Here is a 20,469-nt window from a genome sequence, read left to right as displayed (position 1 = left end):
CCTCTTCCCTTCCTGCCCCTCCCCGTCCCCCCTTCTCTCCTTCTCCATCCCTTTAAAACGCTTCTAACCACGTCACGCGGCATGTCTCCTGCTGCAAGGGCAGTTAGTGATACTGACGGACCTGCAGGAACTCACCCTACTTCTGTTTAAACAAGTGCTTTTCACTTTGGTACCGGACCGGGTGGTTAACGGGGGAAATCTACTCCGGGTTCCGTGATAACCTATCTGGGAAGGGGTGTGTGTATACAGACGGCTGAATCACTGTGCTGTACAGCAGGAATTAACACGACATTGTAAATCAACTCTACTTCCCTAAAATTAAGCAGAAAAGAGGCTAGGTGAACAAATTAAAAACAAACATGCTTTGAAATTGAGTGCTAAATTTGGAGATTGCACAGGCAATACCTTAAGCCTCAAAATTCGACTCCCTATAGGCCTTCCCACCTCACACCTGTGACCCGCCCCCTCCCCCTGCACCTCTCCCCCAGCAGCCCCCCCCCACTTGTCCTAGGACGCACATCTCCCCTGCTGCTCCCCTTCTAAGATGCTCTTTGGCTCTGTCCCGCCTACTGGCCTGTCCTCTAGCACCCCCCCCAGCACCCTGTGCCCTCCTGCTGGGCTCCATCTCTGGCAAAGCCTGCTCTCCACATCCGCCTTCTCTGGCCAGGCCAGCCCCTCCCTCTCACTCCAGCAGAATCTACTCTGGGGTCCCCGCATCCCTCAGGTGTGGGGGCTTAGGGCGCTTTCCTCTGCATCTCTGGGACTCTGCTTCCTCTCTCTTGAGGCGCCTTGGACTGTAGTTCCTACTCTCACCCTCTCCCACTCTCAGGCATGCCCAGCTCTGCGTTCTTAGCATCCTGGGCCGGGGCGGGGCTGCCCGCCCTAGATCAGGTGTGCAGTAGGTGCCAAAGTCTTAGGATCTGTCAGATGAAAGGTGAGTACCAGGGGGCACTCAGACTCTTGAGAATGAATGAAGGGCTCAGGCCCCCTGGCAGCTCCCCGGCCCCCTGGCAGCTGCCTCCCCTCCCCCCACCCCCCGCCAGGGGCCAGACTTGGCGTCAGAAGTAAGAAGCAAAGGCGGGGATCTGAGTGGCCGTGGCCGAGGCAGGTGGGTCGGAGGCTGGATTTGGAGTGATTGAGCCTGACTGGAGCGGGGAGACAGGAAAGATGAAACCCAGAGGCAGCAGGGGCAGCGCCACAGACGTGCAACACAAGGAGGAGTTGACCTGTTTCCAAGCTTGGAGGAAACAGTCCAACTTTTTTTTCATGCCCAACTGGGCAAAATGTGCTGTTCTTCAAAGGGCAGCTGGAAAGTACATTTTGCGGCTCTTGTGGAAGTGTCTTGGAGGAGGCGAGTCGAGGTGCAAGGTGGAGGTGATGGCTGTTCCAGGTGGGCGGATGGGAGGTGATGCTGTTCCAGGTGGGGCGGATGGGAGGTGATGGCTGTTCCAGGTGGGCGGATGGGAGGTGATGCTGTTCCAGGTGGGGGGACGGGAGGTGATGGCTGTTCCAGGTGGGTGGATGGGAGGTGATGGCTGTTCCAGGTGGGCGGATGGGAGGTGATGGCTGTTCCAGGTGGGCGGACGGGAGGTGATGGCTGTTCCAGGTGGGCGGACGGGAGGTGATGGCTGTTCCAGGTGGGCGGACGGGAGGTGATGGCTGTTCCAGGTGGGCGGACGGGAGGTGATGGCTGTTCCAGGTGGGCGGACGGGAGGTGATGGCTGTTCCAGGTGGGGGGACGGGAGGTGATGGCTGTTCCAGGTGGGCGGACGGGAGGTGATGGCTGTTCCAGGTGGGGGGACGGGAGGTGATGGCTGTTCCAGGTGGGCGGACGGGAGGTGATGCTGTTCCAGGTGGGCGGACGGGAGGTGATGCTGTTCCAGGTGGGGGGACGGGAGGTGATGGCTGTTCCAGGTGGGGGGATGGGAGGTGATGGCTGTTCCAGGTGGGGGGTGGGAGCTGATGGCTGTTCCAGGTGGGCAGATGGGAGCTGATGGCTGTTCCAGGTGGGCGGATGGGAGGTGATGGCTGTTCCAGGTGGGCGGATGGGAGGTGATGCTGTTCCAGGTGGGGGGACGGGAGGTGATGGTTGTTCCAGGTGGGGGGACGGGAGGTGATGGCTGTTCCAGGTGGGCGGATGGGAGGTGATGCTGTTCCAGGTGGGGGGACGGGAGGTGATGCTGTTCCAGGTGGGCGGATGGGAGGTGATGGCTGTTCCAGGTGGGCGGATGGGAGGTGATGCTGTTCCAGGTGGGGGGACGGGAGGTGATGCTGTTCCAGGTGGGGGGACGGGAGGTGATGGCTGTTCCAGGTGGGCAGATGGGAGGTGATGGCTGTTCCAGGTGGGGGGTGGGAGCTGATGGCTGTTCCAGGTGGGCAGATGGGAGGTGATGGCTGTTCCAGGTGGGCAGATGGGGGGATGAGAAACACGTTCAGGGAACCTGGAGAGAAAAGCGCAGAGTAAGATATTTACTGATGGAAGGTTTCCCTCTGAGGGTGGGAAATGGGAGGCCCGTGTAGAGCCGGAGGGGACAGTCAGTGGCTCTGGGAGAACATCCTGGGCGCGGCTCAGGAGAATGACCCCTGGGCTGGAAATGTGCTGAAATGGACTCCTCTGTGTTTGTACTTCAGGCCAGTGAGTCAGCGGCCACCAGGGACTCCCACCCCCACCCCCAGTTCACTTCTCCAGGCAGCATTTCCACCCACGGGTCCCAGAAGACACCCTTGCCCACCAACTCGTTTCTCACACAGCCATGTGAGCCGCTGTCACATGGCAACTAATTATAGTCACATCTGTTTGCAGCTGGATGACCAGTGACCTGGAGGAAAAATGCTGGGGTTTGTCATGATCCCCTAGTCCAGCCCATTCTCCAGGCCAGGACATCTAAGGCCCACCCCCACTGAGTGGGAGGAAGGGAGGAGATGAAAATGAGTCACCCAACATTGTACGAGGGGGACATGAGAGCAGAACGGCCGTCACATGTCCACGGGGGGGAAGCCAAGCAGACACCCCCATTTCCTCATCTTGTCTGTACCTGGAGCCCCACCAAGCTCTACAAACTTGGCCTTGAATGAGGAACAGCTCGGCAGGCATCTCTTGGGCTGGCTTCTTGGTCAGAGATGCTGCAGATCAGACGTTCACTTTGTTTCTCAAACGTTTCGTGGTCTTTTTTTTTTTTTTTTTTTTGCCAAGAACATATCAACACTTGCAGTTGTTTTCATATTAGAACAGAAATGTTTTGCTGAGTCTAAAAAGTAGTGGGGAGATTCTGTTTTTACCTTTTTCCATGATCGACTGGAGCAGAAGTGTTGCTTCCTTAACCGAATCCTTCCTGTGGAGTTAAGGATGAAGAATGACGTTCGCATCTTTGGGTCACATCGGTCTCAGGTTCATCAGCACAAAATGATGGTGACAGAATAACAGCCAAGCACATTTGGATGAAGGCCTGTGCACCGTGAGTGCCTTGGAGGCCCTTAGATCCACAGTACCAAGTATTTTCGCAAGTTCGAAAATGCTGTGCCTTTAAGGCCTTTAAGAAGTTAGTATTTGTACTACATTTGGCCTGTAGTACGCTCTCTATTTTGTTATCAATTTTTCGGCATTCATCACTTTCATTTTTGTTTTTTTCACTTTCTTTTCTTTCTTTGACATTTAAGCATTTCATTTCATATGGGAGTGTAGCTGTTTACAGGGTTGCATTCGTTTCAGCTGTATGGCAAAGGGATTCAGTTACACACATACACGTATGTATTGCTTTTCAGATTCTTTTCCCTCGTAGGTTATTAGGAGATGTTGAGTAGCGATCCCTTTGCTGTTCAGTAAGTCCTTGTTATTTATCTCTTTTCCATACAATAGTGTGTATCTGTTAATCCCAAACTCCTGACTTATCCTTCCTCTCCTCCTCTTTCCTTTGGTAACGGTAAATTTTGTTTTCTAAGTCCGAGAGTCTGTTTCTCTTGGGTAAATAAGTTCATTCGTATCCTTTGTTTATGGATCTACATATAAGTGGAGTCACGTATTTGTCTTTCTCTGACTTTACTTAGTATGGTCACCTCTAGGTCCCCTCACGGTGCTACACATGGCGTTATTTTGTTATTAATAGGTAGACCCTGTGCACACTTTGGGGGGGGGTGCAATTTATTGTAGAAATGTGTGGACTTGTAAAGCCACCGCCCATTACCTCTTGTACAGAGTGAAAGAGTGAACATGCCCGCGAATCAGAAGCTGGGTCATCAGCCAGGACGTTTCCAGAAGCCCAGAAGCTCCTCAGGTCCCCTCCCCGTTAATAACAGCCCCCAGGGGTAACCACTGTGCAACCTCCTTTTGTTTAGTTTTGAACCTTGTTTAATCCGAATCTCCCAGCTTGTTCCTTGGTGCCCGTTCCAGTTTGCTCAGTACTGAGTCCCTGAGGCCCGACGGTGTCGTCATCAGCCTGCCTTGGTGGGGAGCGGCTCCCCCCGAATACGGACCATTGCGTTTGTGTTTGGTCTGCTCTTTGGAGTTCAGGCTACTGTGTGCAGGGCTGCAGGAAACATTCTTGAGCATGCCTTTTAGAAATGTTAGGGAGCACAACACAGTGCAAACATCCTGGGGTCCCAGCTCCGTGAACTTTCACACCTGCTACCAGTCACCCTGACCAAGCGGAGAACGGGTCAGCGCCCAGAAACCTCCCGGGCAGCCCTGCGGAAGGTCGCCAGCGCTCCTCTTTCACCATCGATGGTTTCACTTGTTCTTGATCTTAATACCATGGGGTCCTACAGTGCATGCTCGCCTGTTGGAGAAGTTTCAGTTTTTTCAGAATTAAAAAAAAATTCCCTGAAGTACAGTTGTGTTCACCTCCACTGTACAGTAAAGTGACTCAGTCCCACACACATGTAGATCTGCTTTCCTGTTAGGCTTTATCACAGGCTGTTGATACAGTTCCCTCTGTGATGCAGGAGGACTTTGCGGTTTTTCCATCCTATGTGTGCCGTTTGCGTCTGCTAACCCTAAACTCCCCCTCCGTCCTTGCCCTCCTGGTGGAGAAGTTTTAAGATTCTCTTTCGGAGCAGTCCTCTGGGGGCAGGAGGTACTTGGGGGCAAAGACAGCCGTGTTGCAGAAGCTCTTGGCAGTAAACAAACATTTAAAGCCAGAGTTACCCCAAAATAGCATATGTGCATTAAAATCACAAACGAGAGTTAGGACATAAACATTAAGATTCCCTATATATTTCTAGATGATGTTTTAATTTCCAAAAAAGTGTGAGATCACGGTGCTTTTTTTTGGGGGGGAGGTAGATAGCTTTTATTCGCCACACTAACTTTTGGGGTAATGTAACAATTAAAATGAACAGAATTGAAAAGATCCAGCTTCCGTAGCATGTGATAAGGGCCAGTGGTTGTGAAAAGGTTTCAGGAATGATAATGCATGACGCGTCTTTTGATGGACCTCTGCCTGCATACCGGTGGGGCAGGTGCCAGGATGGAATTTGGGGACCAGGCGGGGGGGGGGGATTGCTCAGCCTCAGAGACGCTGCCGATCGGAGATCCGGAAGGGGCGTTCTGCTTGACGGCCCCTCCCGCCCTGGGGGTGAGGGTGGCAGCTCCCCTTTGGCTTCTGCACACTTTCATTTTCTGCCCCACTAGCCTGAAAATGCATTCCTGCGCCTCCACGTATTTTTTTAGTGGCGTAGGTAATTATTCACAAGAGCCCTGAAGAAGAGCTACAACCAGCAAGAAAACCGGGACTGCAGTATCACCACGAAACTATTTGGACATTTTGCACAGCGTAGAGAATGCGAACAGGAATTTGAAAGATAAGCTGTTTAGACTTGGCCCAGGGCCACATGTCCCTATTTGGTGGGATGGGAGACACACAGAATCGTTAAAGGGAGGATATGTTAAAGGCCTCTCTCCCACCAGAAGCAGGAGGAAAATCAGAAACTTGAGGACTTCCCTCCGTTTGACTTATTTCCAGTAGGCCTTCCTGTGGAAGCTGTGCCACAGTGAGCAAGTTAGCATAAGGCATTCCTCCCCCCTTCTCTCTCCCTCCCTCTGTCTCTCTCTCTCTCTCTCACACACACACACACACACACACACACACACACGCAGAATCACTAGCAGTTGGCGTCCTTGGTTAAGTAAAAAGTCTCTAAACAGAATGAGCCCGCCCCTCTTCCTGCATCCCCACCTAGAACTCAGTTTAATGTTGAGCAGCGCGTTCTCTTGGTCCATAGACGGGAGACAGCCCAGAAACAGGCTTTATTTCAAGTGAAACTCATGCGTCCATCTCTCCCCTTCCTTCTTGGGCACTAGTACCGTGTATCCTAAATCTTTGGGAATGTTTAGAACTGAGCATAATTTCTTGCATTAATCCCAATGGGTTGATGCTCTGGAAACTTAATTGGGGCATGAAAGAACATTTAAATGACTTGCTTTGTTTTATATCATGAAAAGTATAGAGATGCGTGCACAATATAAGGGGTATTTGATTTAAGATGGACTTTGTTGTGCCTTTTGCATTCTTTTTCCATCGTCTTATTTGAGGGTAATTAAAGTTGACCCCCGTTGTTGATGTGTGTGTGTGTGTGTGTGTGTGTGTGTGAGAGAGAGAGGGAGAGAAAGAGAGAGAGAGAAAGAGAGAGAGAGAGAGAGATAGAGAGGCTTCACTGAGAACCGATGTACATTTTTCTGTAAATCAGCTTCCACTTGGAGGGAGCTTATTATGCTCCTGTGGTACATGATTGGCAGTCAAGGTTGCTTGGTTTTCATGGTATTTTTCTATGGTTATACATCATGAACGATGCTGCCTCCCCCCCAGTGCTGTTTAGGGTTCTCTGACACTCACTGGTCTGGGTGACCCTTCTCTAAGGTGGACCAAGACCCCCAAGTTTTTGGCCTTGGGATCTTCAGCCACATTTCCCGTTTCCAAGTGGACACTGTCTTGGTGACCAGTGGCTGTGAATCCTTAGGTCAAGCATGTGCCCCTGGGAAGATAGCACAGGCATCACTCTGTGCCCTTTGGGCTGGTTTACTTGACCTTGAACTCCAGGGAGAGGAAAGATGTGAGTTCTTCCCACAGAATGTACAAGTTCTTCCTGTTCTAGAATCTGAAACAGATGGGGCGGGAGCTCTCTGACGGTAACCCAAGATCTTCCCCACTTTGGGAAAAATGAGCAGCCCTCAGACTCGCTCAGACGTGCAGCCAGGAGGAAGCTGCTGGAGTCTGCGGGATGCCTTCTGTCCTTTGATTTCGCCGAGAGGTCCAGATGCAGAATGTAATTCCTCAGGAAATCATGAAGTTTGTGACATGGCCTTTAGCATGTTAGGTCATCAGTGGAATTGTGAGGCTGAGTAACTCATGCGGTTTATTTGCCCTTTGGAGAAATAATTCATAATGGGGGCTTGAGACTTTCATTCATTACTCAAGGCCTTCATTAATGAGCTATTTCAAAACCAGACATTACACCCGATTGAAAGGGACACTTGCAGCGTCACTGGTGTCCTTTTTAGCTGCGCACCCTTGAATGCATGGCCGAGATGTCTCTAGGCACCAGGGCGGTAGCCAGCCTGAGCCATTCTGCGACAGCTGTTGTACAGGGCCAGCATAGCGATATTTCAAAGCAGATTTTATTTAGCAAAGCAAATATGCCTCTCCTGATTTTTGTTTGTTATTCTAAAAATTAGTTTTGTGTTTTAAACAGAGCCGTTTACATGAAAAGCTATAGGCCATCCAGAATATGAAACAAAAATCATGGTCTCAAAATGCATTTTATCCTAAAAAGTCAACAAATAATTTAGATATTCTTAGAATTATCAATTCTTTGAAAATGTTTTAGGGCCATAAATGGTAATAAAATTTCCCACCAGAATAAAGCTGATAAAGAGGCATGAATTGCCTTTTGTCTGGGATTAAAAAATTTTTTTTTTTTTTGCTTGATATGAGCTGGTGGAGCAGGGTGAGGGTCCTTTATTTCTATCATGGGGCTACAATAAGGCTTTTGTCCTTTTTCTCATCTCAGATTTCCCCCCGTAGTTGTTATAACCTGAAAAGTTGTCCAGGGGAAAAGTGTCGGCTGGTCAGTCACACTGGCTGGGTGTGGTTCTGGAGCAAAAGCTTGAGAAGGAGCTTGACCTCAGCCTCTACAATTGGGGCCCTGTAACCTCTTATCTGGGGTCTCCTGCAATTAAGGCCTGTACTGATAGCTTAAGGGAACCGTTCCAGGAAATTCATTTTTACAACCACCCTCAAAGTGAATAAAGATAAGCTGCTGAGATTTTATCCATAGTTCAGAAGAGAAAAACCCCAGAATCACGAAACAGCAATTTTTCAGCTTCAGTCATTAGATGCCCACGCGTCTTGAGGTTTTGAAGATGCCGTGATTGAGCCGTGGTGAGAAAAGCCCATGTGTCGTCCGGGCTGCGGCTGGGACCCCCAGCTAAGCCTGGTGGTGGACGTACATTTCCTAAGTGCGTTAGGGTCAGGGTTCGCTTAGCCGGATTGAGTCTTCCTTTTGGAATCAGTGAAGTTTAGCTGAGATTAAAGAGCAGAGGTGGCGTTCCCTTCGTGGCTCAGCGGGTTGAGGACCCGACGTCGTCTCCATGAGGTTGCAGGTTCCACCCCTAGCTTTGCTCAGTGGGTTAGGGATCTGGTGTTGCCATGAGCTATGGTTGCAGAAGTGGCTCTGATTGGCATTGCTGTGGCTGTGCTGTCGGCCACAACTGCAGGTCCAATTCGACTCTTGGCCCGGGACCTTCCATATGCCCCAGGTGTGGCCATTAAAAAAAAAGAAGAGCAGACGTGGGTTCTGGACCCGGCTCAGGAAGCAGGAGCCTTGTGGGGACAGGACAGCCACAGGGGGAGGTCACCTGCAGCCCTGGCGACGCAGGCCTGCCTCACCTGTTGGGCTTTCCAGACCTGGTGGCCCAACCTCACTGCTTCAGGCAGCTCCGGGGACCCAGCCCCCCTTCCCAGGCTGGTCTGGGGACCTGGAATGGTCCCCTTGGGGACGTTTCCCACGGTGCTGTGATGTACTTCATGTTAGCGGACATGGCAGTGTCTTGGCTCATCCTTTAGGGTCATTATTTGAGGCTAATGAAACGGACTCCACCCCCGACAGCCACGGAATGGCCCATGGCAACAGTTTCAAGAGGCCCGGTTGCGAGCACTTTAGCTGCTCCAGAACTGGGGTGGCTGGAACCCTGGACGGGGTGTCATGGTTCAGTCAGCGCTGTTCTTTATGTCTCCTGTGGGTTTTACAACAGACAGGCTTGCAGGTGAAACACAGGCTGAGCGCGAGGGTCCGGTCCTGCTCGCCCAGTGCCCCGGGGTACGGGGCGAGCACGCAGGCAAAGGGCCACGAGAAACGTGGTGAAGCCTCACCATAGAGGCATATAACCCACACGTCCCGGGGTCAGAGAGGCAGTGACGTGGAGGACGGCGTGTCTCCTGGTGGCCCCGTGTTTTGGAGGAAGTGCTGGAGCACAGGTGTAAGATTTTGGCGTCATTGTTTCGGACGAGTCTCAGTGGTCACCCCAACCCAGATACTGAAGCAAAAAAAAAAAAAAATCCATTCTATGCACATGGATTGATCTAAAATGTTAAAAGGTGACAAGAGTGCATACTGAGAATTGCCTAAAAAGCGAGTCAGGGAAAGAAATGGATCTGTAATCTCTGGAGTTTGGGCTGTTGTGAATTGTCCCCATTTCCAAAGTACAAAATTAAGAACAGCTTACTGTCTTGGAGGCACTTGTCCGGATTTCATTTTATAAAATAAGTATCTCCAGATGGAGTGGTTTTAAGCAGAAGATCTCCAAGGCAGTGGAGCTCAGACTTGGGTATATTGTCAAAAAATAGACTTCACATGATCACGATACTGTTTATAGTGTGGTTTTATTTTCCAGAAACGATGTCATCTGAAGCAGAATTAAGATGTACGTTTTATCTCAGATTTAGTATCGAGCCGCTAATAAGGCTCATTACTCCTATCACACCCCTTTTCGTCGATCACATCGAAGTCCATTTTGGTTTCACATGTGGGTTCTTCTAAGGATATTGCAGATGTATTAAGCATCACCATATGCTTGTCTTTGAATGTCTCGGCCGTTTTCCATGATAGAAGTTGAAGTTGAGTTTATCTCAGCCTCGTCCTGGTGTGTTATGTCACACCTCTCAATTCAGTTTTCACGTCTGTAACACGGGGATGGTGACACGTGTCTCGTTAGATAGGATGGCTGGTTGGTTGTCGCACCCTTCGGGCGTTTGAACACTAGTCCGCGTGACATACTTGGAATCTTTTTCTTGGACTTTAATGTTAGACTCCATGTGGGAAACGAACTCCGAGGAATAGACATTTTGTCGGTGAATGTTCTTTGATCGTGCATATGCTTCAATTGAGTTGAAAAATCAGTTCTTTAAGGTTTGGGCTTCTCCATTTGCTTCCCTTCTGCACAATGTCTTGCACCTGTCTGGGTGCCTGGGAACGGGAGGGACAAAGCATGGACTCTGCTCCCCGCAGCCCTCAGTCTCCCGCGGTCTCAGGTCTGAAACTCTTGAATTGAGTGTCACACCGTCACAGGCTCGTGGCTACGGGTGGCATCCTCTTATACTTTGAGGACGGGAGAGTCCGTTTCTGAAAGGGTCCCTGACAGCCTTTCCTCTCTGGACTGAGTGACGTTTTGACGTGTCCTAGTCCAGCATTGCTGATTTGTCTGTTAGGGCAAGAGAGATGGGCCACAGAGCAAGAACGGGACCGCCCGGTAGGACAAATCCAGATGGCGCCTGTTTTGAGGTCGCTCCTAATAAAAGCATGGGACTTTTCCCATAAATAGATGAAGTTGCCCAAATCATTTTCGTTCAATTATTGACTCAATTTGCACATGTTCTTCTATTTACCGATGTTTTCTCTTACTTTCAGGGCGGTTGTGCTGGCTCTGGGTGCGGGAAATGTGACTGCCACGGAGTGAAGGGACAGAAGGTGAGTAGCCCACATCAGACGACAAGTCCTCTTGAATCACCATCATTGCGGCAGGTGTTAAGACACCTCACTAACACAACCAAAGAGTCCGCAAGTCACGTTTAAGCCTCAGTGCTATTTCAGTACTTCCCCCAGAGCAATAAAATGAAGCAGAACCAGGCTTAGCAATAGTTTTGAGGACTCTTAACAGCTGTTGCCCCAAGATAATAATTATCGGTGGCAGTTAACATTAAAAAAAGTGAATTGGTTTTTTTCTCCTTTTTTGGCTCTAGAAGGAACAAGTGTATTAGCAGGAAATCTGTTGAGTCTATGGGATTCTTGGGAATGGGTGCCTAAGAACTAAACTTTGCCTTTTTCTGAGAGAAGAAAAAGTTTCTACTGGACTTGAGAGCTTTCTCTTCAAATGAGTATTTTTAAACAGTTTTGAAATTCCTGATGTGCTCGTCCAGATTTATTTACAGAAACAGTAAATATTTATTGTTTTCCAGATGTAAAGTTATAACTTTTTTGCTAGCAGTTGCTTCTCTTCTCTGCCACTTAAGCATCCCAGACCTGGATGGAAGTCGTTTGCTCTCTCAGGCAGCTTGGGTCCGTGGCTCTCAGGGGTTTGGAGAGAGGGTTTTACCTGGGACAGTGCAGCACCCTACAACTGTCTGGGGCTCACCGTGGAAACGGGGCATGGATGTGAACCAGCGTGGCCGGGGGCCAGGCAGTGGGACAGGCGGCCGCCTCCGGGGAGGCAGGGGCCCCGTGGACCAGCGCCCGCTTTGAGGGAGGTGGAGCTGTTCTCCTGGCCTGGCCTGCCCAGGGCTGATGGAGTAGACCTTTGAAATTCAGCAAATTCCACCTTACGGAAAAATGTCTCACTTCTTTTCAGCCATTTGCTGTAGCACCAATGTTATTCTTTAAGAAAAAAATAGGGAGTTCCTGTCGTGGCGCAGTGGTTAACGAATCCGACTAGGAACCACGAGGTTGCGGGTTCGATCCCTGACCTCGCTCAGTGGGTTAAGGATCCGGCGTTGCCGTGAGCTGTGGTGTAGGTCGCAGACGTGGCCTGGATCCTGCGTTGCTGTGGCTGTGGTGTAGGCCGGCGGCTGCAACTCCGATTCGACCCCTAGCCTGGGAACCTCCATATGCCATGGGTGCGGCCCCAGAATAGACAAAAAGACAAAAACAAAAAACAAAAAACAAAGCAAAGCAGGCTGACAGTGGGTGGCGCCAGCCTCACCCGGAGGGCTGTGGAGGCAGTGAAGTTGGTGGAGGCATCTCCGTGCCTTTCGCGACCCGCGTGGTCTCCACACACTGTGAGGCCCCCCCTCAGGGAGCTGTTGCAGCCAGTTCCGGGGAGCAGCCTCGGGAGCAGAGGCGAGTACGTGCCCACACCGCAGACATTCTTTGGGGGGCGTCTGTGTAACTTGATCACACACATCCGCAGCCGCGCTAACCAAGAACGCGTTCGAACCACGCAGAGGGGCTCTTCAGACGTAACGAGTGGGACATGAAGACCTGTGTCAACCCCGCTTGCTTTTCTTGTAACTTAAAGTGTCAGGTTTGGAGCCTGGCAGGCCGCACGGGCGTTTCTCGCTCAGAAAGAGAGCGAGTCCGTTCCACCCACTTTCTTTCTCTTTTTTTGTCTTTTTAGGGCTGCACCCACGGCATATGGAGGTTCCAGGCTAGAGGTCAAATGGGAGCTGCTGCTGCAGGCCTACACCACAGCCATAGCAATACCGGATCCCTAACTCACTGAGTGAGGCCAGGGATCGAACCCGCGTCCTTGTGGTTCGCTACTGCTGAGCCACAACTGGAACTCCCCCACCAACTTTCTTGATTTCCACTCCCTCTGAGGCCGAAGGCCCAGTGGCTCCCCAATGGCTCTGGTGCTCTTCAGACCTCCTGTCCTGTCCCTGTGTTTTCCAGCCTGATTCATTTACTGTTAGCCCCCAATCTACCCACTGTCTCTAATAAGGTGGATTTATCCTGGTGTATGTAGTTCTCTGAACGTTTGTGGCTGCCTTCGTGACCTGGTGACAGCTCGTCAGCGACCTGGCCCACGTTAGTTCAAAGCTGGTGACACATCTTTAAAGAAGGCAGGTCACATCTCACTCCCCCCCCCCCCGCCCCGCCCCAGGAAAGGGTCTTGAGGGTCCCTTTTCAAATCCAAGCATTGAGGGAACCTGGCTGTGGCTGCCGGTGCACAGCTGAGGCCAGGCCTGCGCTTTTCAGGACACAGGAACACGCCCTGTAGGTCTGCCCCCTGCTTTGGGCCACGGGAGGCTGAGCCAGGAAGGTGGAGGAGACAGAGTATTGAGAGATGAGCCCTTAGACAGGGCCGCCTTCTCGTGAGGAAGGCTTGGGCCCGCCTCCCACTTCGGCCAACCTTGGCCTTGAAGCTGGAAAGAACTCCCCTTGGGCCTGGGCTGGCAGGTGTGGAGTCCTGTTCTTCCCACCGCCAAGCCTCTGGAAGGTTCCCTGGCAAGTGGATCCAACATCCGAGACCCAGGGCCTCTGGGATCCTTCGTGGCTTGACCTCGCTCCATCTCCACCATGGCCCGCTTTGGGTTTTGAACGTTATTTAAAAATGAAGACTGTTCACAGTATAACCCGGGCGAGCTTCAGCTTCAACCATTCTGAGTTCGTGTTTGAAAAGCTGTAATCATCGCATGGATTCAGAAGGCCTCTTGAAATTCAGGGGAATAGCTACATGATTTGGTATTGCATCCTTTTCACACAAGTCAGAGCTCTGTCCTTCCTCCCTCGGAGCAGCAGTATTTCAGGCCCCGTGGTTCACATAGCATGAGGCGGGAAGAGGGCCTTCCTGCTGCTGAAAGGAAATTTTAAACTTCCACCCATTGTCTTGGACGTGATGTTGAAACAATCAGTTTAACGATGGGAAACTCCCAGAGCTTTTGACGGAGCTGGCCCTTCAGATCTGCTTCCATTTCTCTCATCCCAAGGTCAGATAACAAAGAAATGTATTCTTGGCTGGCACGTCAGCAGGAGAAATTGGTTTTCCTCTTGGCGCCCCCATCCCCAGGCGAGCTCTAGCCATATGCTCCTCAGGTGCACACGCTAAACTAAAGGAAGGATCGAGCATCCAGTGCTCCAGATACAGGCCTGCTTCTGAGCTACTGACCAGTGTTTCCAGTTTTCACAGGCTTTATTCTGCTCCTCTCCGAAATCTAACGGTTCAGTGAATTTTGACTTGTTTTTAACCATAGGATAGTAGAAGCCATCTAGCTCCCAGAGAGTTCAAGTTACACAACTGGGACAGAGTGTCAGCTGCCTTGAGAAATTTGGAAATCATTGTTTCTGAGACACGTCCCCTTGAGAAACACTTTAGCGTGTTGGCTATTCAGAATTCGCCAGTGGAAGGTGGCAGAGCTCCAGGATAAATTGCCAAATCCCTTTTGGCGGAGGCCTCCCTTCCGTGGAGATGTGATTAATTGCTAGAACGTCTTATAGTCTCCACACATCATGAGTAAATGTCAGTGCAGTAGGTCCTCGGTCGTTTGATAACCCACAGCGAGCAGTATAACACGAGGCATCTTGTTCTGGGTTCACTCGTTAACGTCACGAGCGTCTGCGGGCTGGCAGTCTTTGTTGAGTTGTTGGTGTTCCCCCTGCCCTGGCCGGCCGTGCGGATCTTCAGATGCTTTCTCTAGGTAGCTCATTTGGGTTTGTACACAGCGGTTTTGTGTCTCTCCGGAGCGCTCAGCGATGCGGGAATGTGATCTGCTGACGCTGAGTGGGGTGTGGAAGGCTTGCCTACTCAGAAAAAGCCAAAAGTTAAGCTCTTCTTTTGCTCAATAACCTGATTTTCTCAACTATTTGCGGTAGGAGGAAATGGAAGTCACTCCCAGGAGTTACTCTGCCACAGGCTTGGGAAGGAACCATTCAGACTTTTCGCACAAGAGGCCTTTCCAGTATTTTGACAACAGGGGCCCATATGTATGTAAAGCGATTGTTCCAGAGTCTAGGACCCTGCAGTGTCCAAAAAAAGGGAAGCTTCAAGTTACCTAGAGAGGTGAGAGAGCTGCACAGGAAAGAAGTCACAGGCAGAGAGGCAGTGACCAGATTGCAGGAGACACAGCCGAGAAAACAGGTGTTATTCTGAGAAGGCAGTGACCCTGGAGGCCCAAGAGCATAAATAAGGGCCAGCCTCCTGGATGGGGTAGGATTCGGGCGTGGCACGTGCTCCCTCATTCTTCGGCCTCGCCTGGGGATGGGGTAGAGGATCAGGGCACTGGTCACACGTCTGCGTGATGGTAGGCGCTGGCTTGAACTGCACCGATCAGAGGAAACAGCTCCTGTGGGCAGGTGAGAAATGCCAGCGAACTCTGAAGGTAAATTAACAGAAAAGCTAAGCGTCAATGAGTTACAGCACATCCATAGAGTGGAATACTCCTTACACCTGCAAAAATACGGTAGATTGATTGATACATAATGATCTGGGGAAATCTCCAAGATTTTCATCTTTGGCAAAGTGATGAAAAAGCAAGCTGCAAAGACACTGTATAATATGATTGCCTTTGAGGTTTAAAAACTACATGTGTGTAGGAGTTCCTGTCGTGGCGCAGCCAAAATGAATCCGACTAGGAACCATGAGGTTGTGGGTTCAATCCCTGGCCTTGCTTAGTGGGTTAAGGATCCGGCATTGCTGTGAGCTGTGGTGTAGGTCGCAGACGAGGCTGGCATCTGGCATCGCTGTGGCTGTGGCGTAGGCCGGCAGCTACAGCTCCGATTAGACTCCTAGCCTGGGGACCTCCATTTGCCCTGAAAAGACAAAAGATAAATAAATAAATAAATAAAAACAGGAAAAAAAAATGCCAGTGAATCAGAGGTTTGAGAGTCCCTAGTGGAAGTGAGTCTTGAGTGGGTCCTTCCCAAGCCTCAGTCCGGACTGTTGTATTTCTAAGGAATGATGAGAACCACGTGGGTATCTCGTCCTTCTCAGAGCACTTGCACCTGCGGGTACCCGGAGCCTGGCCCTCGGGTGGAGCGAGAGCCTGTTCTCCTGCTGTCTACTAATTAGACCATCTGTAAATCACTGCTCTCTGCTCACACCGGCTCATCAGACGGCGAGGTCCCAGACTGCGTTCAAAGCAGAGAGCTTTGAACATGGAAGTACTGTCTTTTTGTCCAAGACACGTTCCTCTTCTGACTTGAAAGGGGTGGTGGAGTCTGGCCAAACTGCAGTGACGCCGTTCATGGCCCCGGAAACCTGGGCTGTGGCTCACCTGGCCGTTGACCGCCTGGGTATATTTGACTCTTTCCATAGACCTCCCACGTCAGGCCTCCTGGGTAAGCCTGTCTGTCCACATCCGACGTTAGATTATAACCTCTGCTTCCACACGGCCGGTCCCGGCCAGGGCAGAAGCATCCCGGCTCTGGGGGCTCAGCCGGACCAGCAGGGCTTTCTCAGGGGTTACTCTGAGGGGTAGGAACCAAGTCTTCTCAGTGCCCTTTCCTCAAGGTCACTCTAAAGAGGGATGCGCGTGTGCGGAGAAGTCCGTAAATCTAATCATGTCTAAACGCAGGAGGCGAGGCTGCCTTTTCCCGTCTGCCTGACTGTGCGCCGTTGCCCATTTTCCACGGGGGCCGCCGTCGCCAGAGTCCCTGCGCTGCCTGGGGAGCAGTTTAGGCTTCACCTGCCGTCTCACATCCTGGCTGTTTTGCAATGAGCGTCAAAAATGCCGGGGATCTCACCTTCCTTTTAATGTAAAGACTCTTACCTCCTCCAAGATCGTAAATATTGAGACTTCTTAGTCGTCATTAAGTCTCAAGTAAAATTCCTTTTTGAGTCGGGTCTATATTTTGTTACCATTTTTTGAGAATTCAGTAGCCTTCAATGTATACAGAAGTTTATTTCGTGGCTCTTTTAATTTACACATGGAAATTAAAGAGAGTGCTTCATGTGTTGCACTTTATGTATCGACTGGTTTTTCTCTTTGCACGTTGTTCTTAGAATCTGTGCAGGAGTGATGTGTGAGGCCTCAAGGATTCCTAAAGAACAAGTTTATCTTTCTGTTATTTTTTTATTAGAACATTGAATGTTTCTTTCCCATAAATTTACCCATTGTTCCAAATGTGAAAAGTGTCATGTTTCTTCTTAGAGATTTCCTTTTTTTTCTGAAGTCAATGAAAGGGAATAACTTGGTGTCAACTCCTTGAAACTTTGGAAAAGTAACTGATTTGGATGAATAAATAAGGAATGACTAATAATAACAACAACTTATTTACTAAGCGCTGCCTCCGTGAAAGGCGCCACACCAAGTCTGAATTACTGAGGCTTTCAAAATCGAGTAGGTTTCAAAAGAATTGTCATTTTCTTACTTCTAAGCTGTTCAGTATATAAAGTCGAAACAGAAAAAAGCGCTGCTTACTGGATGTCACATATTAGGAGGTTTATTTAATGAAATTAAGATTTGTTTAGTATATTTGAAACTACCTGTGTTATTTTTTTAGAGTATGGTTGATTTACAGTGTTGTGTTAATAATTTCTGCTGTACGGCATAGTGACCGAGTCATACATATACATACATATATATATATTTTTTTTTTTCTGATACCATCCTCCATCATGGTCCGCCCGCAGAGACTGGATAGAGTTCCCTGTGCTGTACTTGTGCTATTTTGGGGACCCATCGGAACCCTTTATTTTTGAGCATCCCCAAGGCGCAGGAGCATCCAGTTCAGCCTCTCCCCAAGGATGCTCCTCGGACCACCTTGAAGATGGCCTTGGCTGTCCCCTCTGGAATGGAACCCAGAAGCACGTTCCAAGGACACCACGTCAGGGGCCTGAGCTGGGGTCAGATTCCCATTCCCGGACATCTCAGGACCTTTACTAAGCTTCGGGCGCATCCAGCTGAACGCAGATGGTTTTCCAGACTCACTTGATCACAGACTCCTTTGATTTCTCAAATCTGGGACCGCCTGTAAGGATGCGGTCCTGAACGAGAACCTAGTGAGCCCACCATTAGCCAGCTGAGTGAGCCCATCAGGTCTCCTGAGACAAAGGGAAGTGACCTTTGACCTCCCATTTCCCTGTGTGGCTAAAAGGGTCTTGTGAAAGCTATGGTGCCCAGAATTTAAAATGTCCTACGTGTGTGCATGTCACGTTGGCAGTAGCCGAGCTTTGAGGTTGGGATAAATCCGGGGACAGGGCTTGCTGGCTGGTCCAGGTGGGCGTGGGCTGCCCAGCTGAGACTTTGCAACTGGCTGAGCAAAACCAGAGCAGGCTGGTTCCACCCAGACAGAAGCTCTCCTGGCACCTAAAGCAGAAAGATGTTGGGATGTTTTAGAATCGCAGGACCGTCGTCGAGGAGCTTGCTTGTAGCTTTTGGCTGCTTTTTGGTGGAGAAAAACGAGACGCATTCACTTGGGAGGTCTGTCTGAAACTTCATCCAGCTTCTGGTCCACACTGTGACTTTTATCACCCATTTCCAGGCTCATTACCTCTTAAAACCTAAGGGGAACCCGCTCTCCCTTATGCTCTCTCTTGTCCCAAATACCTCTAGGTTTTCTGTCGTCGACCGCTTTTCCTGACACGCATGTCATTACAAGCATTGTCCAAACGCCTTTCCTCCTCCAGCCAACCTTCCTTGTTCGAGGTATTTTAAAGGGAGACCTCAGAAAAATGTCACTTTAGTTTTGCCGTAGAACGGAATCCAGCCCAAGTGTCTACTGTAATCCCTGGGGGCCGTGGCGCCCACCGCGGGTCTGAGCTGGGAGTGGGGGTGAAGGCACGCTCTTCCCCCCTCCCGTGTTTTTTCTGGTGTCTCGCGATGCCAAGATTTTTTCCAGATGTCTCCTATTTCCTATTTCCACATCTTGCACGTGACTCATCTTCTGGCAGGATCATCGTGAGAACTCACTTGGGTTCCCACATTCACCTACTTTTGTCTTCTTGATAGTTCTTTGAACACAAAGGGGTTTTTCAAAATATGCTTGAATCCAAGAGTAAAGTATCAACAGTATACCATAGGGAAGCCATTAAAAACAGACCCATGCTAAGTGGGTTTATTTGATCCTTCACGCAAGGCCCACCGTGGATGTCTCTGTGTGCTTTGGATGTTGCTGAAATGCCCCCCCCCCGCCCCAGTACCGTGGGGGGCAGTGAGCCCTGGCCTCCCTCTCGTCTCCCCGTGTCTCTCCCAGACATGAAATCTGCCCCTTTGCCCTGTGCTTCTGAGGCCTGTTAAGCTCATGCTAATAATGCTTAAAAAAATGATAATGATAATGTTAAAAAAATCTACATTTTTGGCTTTGTGACTGTATCTGGAGCACATTCCCTCCAGCACAACTTTAAAAATAGTGCACTGATCCTGTTTCCATGTTTAGAAGGAGTAGTAGAAAGCCCGGTGTCTTGACCGGAATCTGGTGTCCTGTGACTTACAGCCCAGCACCCCTCGTGTGAGCGGACGCTGTCGTCAGCGAGCCGGGGCCTGGCCGTGCTCGTCTTGACTATTAATGGAGAAGATTATTTATTGTAAATATGATCCTGACAAAGCATCGGTTGGCAGGGCTTTAGCTTTCTCTTGGAAGACGCAAAATGAAGCTGGTGTTTTAATTCAGGATCAGAGGCTCAGCATCGACCCTGACAAATGCAGTTGGGTTTTCTTCCGGGGGGTCGGGGGGGATGTCGCAAGCCTTCAGAACATGCTTCCAGACGGAGGGCACTGGTGGCGTGGGCTGGTTCTGTAGGGTGGGCTGGCCAGCGGCCTCCACAAAATGGCATCGCCAGAACCTCATCCTTAGGAAGTGGTTTAGCACAATGTGCAGTTAAACAGAGGAAGGCTGAGTCAGTAACGAGGGGACCAGATGGCTGTGGAGGCTGGTCCCCTGCGCCTTTTTCCCTTGGGCAAGGCCCCGTGTGAGAGGTTGACCTGCACAGCGTATCCACGTGGGGCTTAGCCTGCCTCTGTGGCCGTGTGGTTTTAGAAAAGCATGATGCTGATGTGGCCCTGGTCCAACTGACCCTCGACCTTCTCCCTTGGGCATCCGCCTGAGGGGCCGAGTCTCCGCTCACCCCTGAAGTGCTGCCCTGATATTCCTCCTGGCTGAGAGCCCCTCTCAAGGTCACCGTCATCAGTGGGAGGCTGGGGTGGCCTCCTGCTTGTAGACCAACCTGCAAAGAGCTGGAAGACGCCCTGGGTAACGAGGGGGTCATGCAGATTCTCTCCTTCATGTCTGGTTGGAGCTTGAGAGTTTGTCCAAAGAACTTTTATGGGCATCTCATCGTGGCAGGTAGCAGCCAGGGGTTGGTTCCCTGATTCTAGATAAGAAATCTGTGGCTTTAGGCTTGGGTGATCTCTGAGGTCTGTCGTGTCTGGCTTGACTGTGGAAGGGTTTTCCCCGGATCGGTAAAGGAATATGCAGTCTGTCCCGGGCGGAGGCAGCGAACGGCTTATGACACCCATCCGCTTCCTCCAATCTGAGGGTCCCGTTGACTTTCTGCCTGGTGGTGGCTGAGTGTGGATGGGCTTAAGGCGTGGTTGGCAAGACGGACCTGAC

The 20,469-nt window shown here is 50.5% G+C and overlaps 1 protein-coding gene across 1 annotated transcript in view; it reads left to right on the top strand.

Moving 5' to 3' along the window:
* The window catches only part of COL4A1 (collagen type IV alpha 1 chain), a 140,711-nt gene that overhangs the window by 47,096 nt on the left and 73,146 nt on the right, over window positions 1-20,469 (top strand). The window contains exon 2 of the mRNA XM_047755982.1: window positions 10,897-10,956. Within this exon, the coding sequence (XP_047611938.1) occupies window positions 10,897-10,956 (60 nt within the window). The remainder of the gene's footprint in view (window positions 1-10,896; window positions 10,957-20,469) is intronic.

Source organism: Phacochoerus africanus, chromosome 13 (genome assembly GCF_016906955.1).
Source record: "Phacochoerus africanus isolate WHEZ1 chromosome 13, ROS_Pafr_v1, whole genome shotgun sequence".
Lineage (NCBI taxonomy): Eukaryota > Metazoa > Chordata > Mammalia > Artiodactyla > Suidae > Phacochoerus > Phacochoerus africanus.
This window is presented reverse-complemented; position numbering and strand designations above follow the sequence as displayed.